The sequence below is a fragment of the Carya illinoinensis genome, chromosome 11 (assembly GCF_018687715.1).
Source record: "Carya illinoinensis cultivar Pawnee chromosome 11, C.illinoinensisPawnee_v1, whole genome shotgun sequence".
NCBI classification, from domain to species: domain Eukaryota; kingdom Viridiplantae; phylum Streptophyta; class Magnoliopsida; order Fagales; family Juglandaceae; genus Carya; species Carya illinoinensis.
In genome coordinates, this window is record NC_056762.1 from 495,226 (window position 1) to 505,335 (window position 10,110).

Genomic DNA, 10,110 nt, shown 5'->3' on the forward strand with positions numbered 1-10,110 from the left:
GTTACCATTTAGAAATATGAAAAATAAAGAAAAGGGCATCTTATCCTAAAATAAAAAACAAAAAATGATGTCTACACATATAAAAGCTTTACAATCCCCCACCTTCCGGATGCACTATTCATTTCCTTTATGTACTTTTCTTTTTTCGGTTCACAGAGAGAGAGATGATGGTCAAATGTACACAAACTTTGCATGGTAATGAGTTACCAAAACATAATTTATTTAGCAATTTACTCTCTCTCTCTCTCTCTCCCCTCCCCCCCCCCCCCCCCCCCGGGGGGCCTTTATATAAACCTCGCCTCTTTAGTTTGTCGCAGAATCAGACCCACTTTCCTCGACTGCTTCCTCTGCCTGCCTTCAAATATCATCAGCCCAGTTTCTCTCCTATCACTTTCTTGATAACTTTCATTTCCAATTCTAAAGCTCTTGAATGGCAGCCTTTTCATACCAACACCAACCTTTTCTTCTTGACCCAATTTTCTTGCCAAACACCCCTATTAAGATGTCTAGCTTTGTGGAAGAAGAAAATATCAACATCAACTATTTCTCTCAATTTTACCCGCCAGAACCTACCCAAGAGATTCCTGTTGATATTAGTGTTCGTGAAAGTAGCTGTCTTGACCACAGTTCAAAGGCTGCTTTTAGTGATAATGAGCCTTCTCTGGCCAAAAAGCAGAGTACAGAGTCATCAACAGTGGTGGATAAGCTTGATAGTGGGGAGCAGGTTACGCAGAAAGTGACTCCCATGGAGAAGAAAAGGAAGAACAGAAATGGGGTATCCTTGACTACTGCTCAATCAAAGGTAGCCCACTCCAAGATCGAGCTTAAATGATATAAAAATTCAAATTATACATAGCAGAACAATGATAATAAGTTAATTTACAGTACTGGATGTGAGCTGTTATTGGTGTTCAAGAATTTGAATTTTTAGTTCTAAATTTTGTTAGTCAAAATGGATTTGAATCGTTCTTCATGTACTCATTTCATTAGGATCCGACAGAAGGGAAGAGTAAGAAGCAAAAGAAATGGAATGGTGCCCTGAAAGAAGAAGCGAAGAAGCCTAAAGCTGAAAAGAAAGATCAGAAGAAAGTTTCTGAAGAGCCTCCAACAGGTTACATCCACGTAAGGGCAAGAAGGGGTCAGGCAACAGATAGCCACAGCCTTGCAGAAAGAGTATGTTAATTTCTTTCTTAAACACCCCTCGGATTCATCCCAGGGTCTCTCATCATTCTAGATAAATATTACCACTTTATCCACCACAAAAGACCAAATTTTTGTGCCAAAAGTACTCATACCTACCCAATTAAATGCATGCTTATATACATATATATATATATATATATATATGTATGACCATTAATACGTAAGTGTCTCATCGTAAATCTTTTCTCTAAATTGTTTCCAGGTAAGAAGAGAGAAAATAAGCGAGAGGATGAAGATATTACAACGACTGGTTCCAGGCTGTGATAAGGTGGATTTCAGTTCTCTCATGTCTTTCTAAGGAAATAGATTCTTTTACAGTGTTTTTCTGACAACTTCATGTGCGCTTGGTTCAAAATAGGTAACTGGAAAGGCCCTCATGTTGGATGAGATAATCAATTATGTTCAGTCCCTACAAAATCAAGTAGAGGTAATATCAAACGTAATTAATTTCTTGTCAGTTGTAATTAATACATTTGTTGAAAGAAACGTACGTACGTAGTTATTGATAATAATGTTTTTTGTGATTTTTCAGTTCCTTTCAATGAAGCTTGCTTCGGTGAACCCCATGTTCTATGATTATGGAATGGACCTAGATGGACTCATCGCCAGGCCTGAGGTATATGTGTGTGTGTGTGTGTGTGTGGATTACCCATCTTCCTTCATTAAGGCTGATATTGAGAGATCAAGATCTTTATCTCTGACATGAATTTATATTGATATATTCAGAGATTGACGAGCATGCAACAGCAAATAACTATGGCATCCCCACTGCCATCTGTGACACAATGCAGCCTTACCCTGCCCACAGGTTTTGGTCAAACACCCACGACCTCCGCCTTTACAACAGAAAATAACCATCCTATCACGAACAATTCTGCCTCACTTTTACTCCAACCAGGACAAAGACCGAACGCATTCCCCCAGGTACATGTAACATGATATATATACACACACACATGTATTTTTCATGTATTACTGGTGCGTACGATCAATCGCCATAAAGTTTAATTAGTACCCTCCAAATCTCTTTTTGAAAGTTATTAATTATCGGCCTTCTTTTCTGCTGTCCTAACGGTTGCAGACATATCATTTTCAGGATATTGCTGGTATATTTTGTGAGGCGGAAGACCAAAGACAAAAGTTTCTTAATCCATCTGGGTTGAGCAACAACTTGTGTTTCTTACATTAATGTTAAATAAAACAACTGCCCTACAAACACCGGTCAGCCCTCAAATCCTGTCGACTCATACGATCAGAAAAAATAAATAAATAAATAATAATGAAAATAAAAGACATACATTTATATATATATATATATATATAATATTTACGTGAGCGTTCTATTTATACTTAATTATTTGTTGTATTCTACAATATCATGACTTTTGCTCTTTTTCTGGGTTTATGATCTTTTCAGCATCGGTTCCAGTGGAGGGGGCTAATTCACCTAAAAGTTCTTTCTCCATGTTCAATAGATTAAAGTGATGCCTGAACATGAATAAAGGGCTGCGAAATCAATGGTCGAAGAACATGAAGGACAGATATAACCGACCAAATAGATGCCTTGTTTCTGTAGCCTTGTTGACTACCCAAGTCGCGCACAAATTCGAAGAGCTTTTGGTGGTTAATTAAGCTAGCTAGAGACTTCTGAAAAATATATGTAAAATATATTAAGAAATATACAAAGATGATCCTCGTGGCTACAGTTATTCTGTTATTACAGTTATTTTTACCATTATTTTCTATTAACAAATTAGAGCTTGATGCCTTGTTGACATGACCGGTCAGGCATTTGTTGGTTTAGTTGGCTTTATTTGTATCGGTGGAATCTTCTGTGTTTTGGCAGTATTATAGGGATGAGGCTAGCTAGCTTCTGAAGTGAATTCCCCCTACCCATGTTATATGTACAGAAGCATCCCCTACCTAAAGATACTTGCTTTTCCTGGTCAGTAATCTGAATGATATCTAGCCACTTGTTTGGCTTTTGTATTACAAGTTGCTCTGCGCGCCTAGCAGTGTAGCAAATAACTGCTCTTTTAGGCAATGTTCGGTACAAAACAAAGTGTACGTGCATTCCTTGCTCCGAATTAAGAAGAATACAAAAGAACCCGAAAATCTAGTTTGCAATAACTGATGATCAGTGTGGAAACTCATACTTGCACAACCTTTTCTTTTTATGTCATGCGTCTTGATCCCATGCACGAGGCCAAAAAAAAAAAAACAGGAGTCATTAATTGGCATAGCTTTTGCATCAGATGTGGACTCGACGAGAGAGAGAGAAAGAGACAGACAGAGACAGAGAGATCATACTAATTAGGTTCAGATCATATATATTCCCTATAATTTTCTACAAACTGCTTAATTTCTAGAGTATGGAGCTGTAATATAAACATGATGCATGCATGCACAAGTGGATCATCCCGCTATAATTAATATTGTGATTTACATTACCACACACAGTATGTAATATATTGTGTGATCCACAGACTGTCTATAAAATATTTTTATCAAAACTTGTAAAAACTATTGATCCGCATTCCGCGTTTAGTTCATCCAAAATAAATATAAATTAAAAGAAACTGAATAATTAGGATTTGTTTTGAAACTACTTATAAACTACATGTTTAATGAAACAAACAACAATGTGTAACCAGTCATATCTAAGCCATAACTACGAAACGATTAGTCGATTTGCAATATTTTCTCTAAAAAGCCTACTTTCACCTAATAATTATAAGTAGCCAATGCATGCGAGACTTAACAATGTAATGGTTGACCGGTAACCCAATCATTAAATGCAGTGTTTGTTGGGTAAATTACATCTCTTTTTTGTATATTTAATTGATCATGTAATCGTGCTTAATTATAAAAAAAAATGCTCTTATATATGGACACTCATGATCATGTGCATGCTCAATTAATCCGGCAACCTTCAAATACCATTATTGACATCGATCTGCGCGCAATCCAAAGAAACTCTTTTTTTTCTTTTTACTTTTTTTCAACTTTAAGGAGAAAAAAAGGACAGTATAAGAGTGTGTGTATCTTAAGGTGCAGCAACAGATAGTGACAATCCATGTGATTTTGGTGTTCCTCCCTTTTTTTACGTTTGACCCACATGTTGCAATGTCCTGCAGACCGATTCATTGGACCATCATTTGCATGTGCTCTTCAATGAGAGACACACATACTATTTATATATCTTGCTTTCTTTGTAGAATAATGCTTACACAAAATAATATCATAAACTGATCATATAGCTTAATTTGATCTGTTAGATTTATTTTACAATAAAAATAACTTTATAATTTGACGAATCACATCAAACCATGTCAATTTATACGATTATTCTTGTGAAATCCCTTTGTGATTAAAGTAATTTGCTTCTTTTTATATCTGATTTAGAAAGAAAGTTCAATCTCTCCTTAGCAATTTTAAGTCCCATCTGTTCCACAGGTTGAACTGATTATTCTGATCACCTCTACAAGCAGCTAGCTTTGAGCAATGGCCGCCGACTAAGCTGTATACTTTATATAAACTATTTATAGAAGTTGAGGGATAACCATAATTAATTTATAGCATTGATCGATATATGACAGAATTCTCCAGAGATATATGGCCCACCCAACTAGTTGTTTTATATATCCTAACTATTTCTCATTTGTCAATTAGCTGAGAACCGGTTTGCAAGAGAAACATATTCACAAATAATTAAGATCTGAACTTAATTCCTCGATCAAGTGTTTTTTGGATCAAGTACAGAACTAGATATATATTAGCTAGCATTAATATATAAATAAATATAGAAACCAAGTCCTTAAATGCTCTAACCATGCTTGTATCTCACCAACTCGTCAATTTGTTCTCTGGGGTCCACCATGTTTTGCTTTCATACTTATTGAAATATATTATTGGTTCCCTCATGTTGATTAGTCATGTAATGACATTGTGTCCATCATGATATCATCATGTCAGGCTGAATACAGTAATATATATTCTTCTAGCTAGGCGACTAAATTAATAGATTACTGCTTTCTTCATCTTCTTTCCTTACTCAATATTGAAATTTATTACGAGGATGTTATTAATGATGTTAGCTTCGGCTCTAACAAAATGGTGATTCCAGATCGAGATTTCTTATAATTTGAATGTCCATATTAATATTGGTCGTACGACTACGTAAGTACGTACCTTAATTGTGCATCCAAAGATTTAGCCGATCGACTTGTATATATATAGATAAGCATTATCCATAATTATTTCGAAACTTGTAAAACTACCCTGCAAAAAATGAAAACAATTTTCAAGTTGGGAAAGAGATCAGAGAAAAATATAATGGGAAAAGAAAGGAAACCCTTCTAAAATATACTGCATTAATAATATATAGATATATGCATGCTAATTGTCATAATCAGGACGTTTAATCTTGATATGGGGTTAAATGCCGGCCATGAATTAAGCAAGCACCACTCCTCGATATCAGTTCATGTGTCGACTTTTATCATGACGAACATATATACATGCATGATATATCAAAATCTCGAGTTAGACATGCACCGGCGGATATTAATGGTATAATTAACCCATGCACCCATCATCTTTTATATATTTATCAACGTGGAGGCCCTCATGGCCATGCAATATGCAAATTCTCGATCCTTGTCTGATCTTCGGAGAGTAGTATGGTACACCGATCTATCTGTGGTGTCGTCACAATCTCATGTCAACATATGTCATATATATGGTTTGGAAAAGTTACATGTCATGGGGACATACTGGGGCATGATACATGAGATCATTTACATAATTTGCGTGTCCATGTTGCCTTGCCCGACATCAATGTATGGTCATGTTATTCTTTATTAGTTTGGAAGTACTGTTCATCATGAGTAGTCCCTGCTTTTGCGACTAAGAATCTCAACCTGCGGATCGATTAATGTTTGACTTAAAATGAAACCTTAACTACACATCTAATTTGATCCAACAGTACTAATTAATGTATATGCATGCTAACCGGCAGGCCGGCCACTAGACGTTAATCTCTCGATACTAATCATATAGATCACTATGATCAGTAGTACGTGGTATTAGCTGTACGTGTACGTTAATTAATAATGATAAGTGATCATTAATTTGGACTGAATTAACAGCTTACATGATAATTAATGGAGCTTTTGTAGGCTAATAGGTACAAGGATCTAACTATAGGGTTACGTTATGTCGGGGATCAAATTATTGGAAGGCCGGCTTAATCGATTGGTTAAATCATGATACAATAATGTTTGGGAAGAATACAATTATTTACATGAGCTAGCTTAATTATATAGGCCTTGACGTACGTACATATATTTATTATAGTATGTAATATTTCATATAGAGATCGATATCTTGGCTATATATGTAAATTAATATTTTAGTAATTAGAGAATCGAATATATATTTCATGTTAGTTAATTTCCAGGTACGTACGTAACGTAACTGGCCGGCTAGCTATATATTTACAACAATAATTAGTTACTTAACAGTACTACTCACACATATATATATATAAGGTACGTAACTCTTGAAGCTAGCAATTTCCAAACAAAATGCATGCCTTCACATACAATCAATATATATGATATGTAATTTCTTTTGGTCTTTATATATATATATATATTATACTTTGCATCGATCGAGATCTTTGCTTTTGAAATATTTGGTATATATTGTTGGTGTGTATGTACGTACTTTGTAGAGTTAAGTCGTTATTCCCGCTAGCTCTCTTCAACTTTTATACGTAATTGGTAATTTCCTCCCATAGTGTCTCATTCATTTTAACTAGTTTCTTCTATCAGCTCCGTGCGACTAAGTACATGAAGGACGTACGTACATGAAGAAGAGAAGAACCTCTTGAGTACGTACGTTGGATGATGATGATCAGTACGTAAAACAACGTATAAAACGAAACTCTTTTTTGGTTTTTGGGACAAAATCTCACAGATTAATTCTCCTTCTCGCTATAACTTACTAGTTCTTCCAACAAGCTGTACGTACCATTTGAAGAATATTAAACGCCACAGAAATATATATATATATATATATTATTAGCAAAAACATGAGGGCGCCATGCATAATTATTATGTCATCAACAGCTACTACTCCTTCCTGGAAACATCACAGAGACGACAGGAAACACTAGTTGGAGGTCATGTTTCTGGGTGTTGGACAAATTATCTGAAACTAAAAGACAATAAAAATAAAAAATAAAAGCAAAGTTGCTAGCAAGAGCATTTACTCAAAAAAAAAAAAAAAAAAAAAACCTCTCTTTCTAGCTACTTGCAAGCCCTCTTTTGTTGTTTTAGGTAAAAGATAAGCTAGTAAGTGTACATCGGATTAATATTTAATTTATCATTTTTATGAATACATTATGAATTAAGCGTGTCCCATATATATATATATATATATTGAGACGCTAGCTTTAGGGTTTGGGACTGGGAGGGACCACCGGCCTGGACGCAATGCTTGGGACGGTGCAGACCATGGTAGAGGCGAGTGGGGCCGGGGTCCACACCGATGGTCCACAGGGGGTGTTGAAGGTGCAAGACCGCATGGCACGGCCCCTTAGGCCATTAAATTGCCTTTGTCCCTTTTGTCCTGGAAAGAGAGAGAGAGAGAGAGACAGAGACAGAGAGAGTAGAAGAAAATTGGCTAGACTGTGACAGTATTGCCGACTTAATATATTAATTTGTTGGTGTCCATATCTCTTATTTGCAGCTACAGCATGGGCTAGCTGTCCCAGGAAAATGAACTGAGGCCGGGGGTTTTCATCCTTCCCTCTATGCATAGATCACAAATTGAGCTTGGACGTTGCCGGCCGTCAAAACGACATGATCGATGATGATCAGGTACTATACATACATATAGTATATAGATTGCCTTTGCCATGCCATATATATGTATTATGGAAAATGATAGGGCCACCGCTGGTGGCTCCTGCTGGGCCACCGCTGGCCCTATTTTATTTTTTTTTTTAATTTTTTCTTTTTCTTAATAATTAAGTAATTTTTTTATAATATTATTATAATTTTTTTATATTTTTTTAAAATGTTTAAAAGTATTAAAAAATAATTTTAAAAAAAAATCAAAAAAATAAAAAATTTTTTTTACCTAACGGTGACTCTACCAGCGGTGCCTGTAGCACCGTCCATGTATTATATATATATATACGCCAATTAATGCATGTCCAACTTGCATGCCTTTGACTTGACCATGCATATTGCAGTACACAATTGGCAGCTAGCTAGGCAAGATATAACATGCATTTCTTACTACTACAAAATCTCTTGACCGACCTAGCTATCTAGCTAGCTAGTTGAATTGAAAAATCTAAGCGCAATATCGTTGGTAGGTAGTAGAGATCAACGGAGGAGTTCCTAAGTCCAAACCTTTAATTGGGTCACAGCAAGTTAGCCTAATATAAACCCATACCCATTCATATTTGGGCTTTGGGCTGAGAATTATTAGAGAATTTTAGTCCAAAATAAGCTTCTTTTAATATATATTATTGAATTGATGTAAACCCGAACGACTTATTACTCAACCATCGAGAAATACAAAGTTTTCCTTTGTGATGCATGTTAATGCATTTTTTTCTGCATGGTGCTCAAATGCTCATACAAAATGCTCATACATAGAGTAAATAATAAATAAAGCATTTAAATATAAAAGGAAAGAAATGTAGATATTTACGTGAGTTAGCTGAAAACCTTACGTTTATGGATTATTTTGGAGTAAAATCTATTATGCTTGATGATTTGTATAGTCTCTCATGGTCTTGTGTATTTCTCAATACACATAAGGAAATCTGAGTTATAGGGAGGTTGAAGAAGACGCATTTCTTTTGGTGAGAGAAGATCTAAGGGACCTATGTGTGTATAGAAAATACATCTAAAATCTATAAAGATCCTCTACTTTTATCGAGATTTCTTCTCTTCTTTAGAGTGGTTGATTCATACTAGTTTTATGTTGCTTTCACATTTTCCCTATATGAGTCAACTTCCTTTTGCTTTATCTCTTCCTTCACAATTAGTAATTGTTTCCCAATGGGCAAGGCTGGGTTTATTTCATACCCAACAGTACATGCCCATGGTTTTTAAGGTTAACTTGCCCAACAAAAGAGTCTTGAGAATCTTCAACTTAATCATAATGGAGATAGTCTACAAAAGTAATAGAAAGATAAGTTCTGGGAACATGTCCTTGATATTTTGTTATTGCATGAAGTAACGAAGATCTATGAGGGCAAGCCTCGAGAAGACATGTAAATACGAATAACGTCTACTAAGGATGGGCCTTTGGGACTCTTGTTTGTGTGAATGTTTATATGATAGTCAAGCGTACCCATGGTCACGTGTTACTATTTATCGTTTGCGAACATTGTGAAAAGCACATATCTCTATATTTGATATCTTTTTCATTTTTGTTGGCACTATTGGAGTTCTTACCCTCTTTAAGGTGATTTCATGCTAGTGTTGTTATTTTTGCATTAAGATTAGAGTTTGTTTGTTATAACCCTCACTTAAATGGTCAGGGAGCTTGTCGACTACTTGAGTCTATCTCAGGTAGTTTTTGAGTCCGTCAACCTGTTCTTAGAGGCAATGTGCTCGAGGCGTATTTGGAGCTTGGAGGATAGTTCTTGGTGGTAAACTATTGGCAGTGGTCATAGTGAAAGTTTTAGCCTTGATCCTGATGCCATGTAGAATAAGAATTATTTTTATGGCTAGTTAATCAACAGAAAGGATGCAAAACATAGAGAGAACTTTAAGAATAGGTTTATTCGTCAAAGTTGAAAATTGGTTTTGAAGCCTGGCTTTTGGGCTTAAGGAAACCAAAGATTTTTAAGAATTTTGCTCGAAAATTTCAATTCCC

The 10,110-nt window shown here is 35.5% G+C and overlaps 1 protein-coding gene across 1 annotated transcript; it reads left to right on the top strand.

Annotated features, from left to right (window-relative positions):
* The first annotated feature begins 301 nt into the window (after positions 1-301).
* On the top strand, positions 302-3,195 carry LOC122281756 (transcription factor bHLH137-like). The gene is made up of 8 exons (XM_043093519.1): positions 302-802; positions 991-1,173; positions 1,406-1,471; positions 1,562-1,630; positions 1,736-1,819; positions 1,930-2,127; positions 2,300-2,424; positions 2,621-3,195. Exons 1-7 carry the CDS (start codon positions 431-433, stop codon positions 2,390-2,392), a joined length of 1,065 nt encoding a protein of 354 aa, XP_042949453.1. The 5' UTR covers positions 302-430; the 3' UTR covers positions 2,393-2,424; positions 2,621-3,195.
* The last annotated feature ends 6,915 nt before the right edge of the window (positions 3,196-10,110 follow it).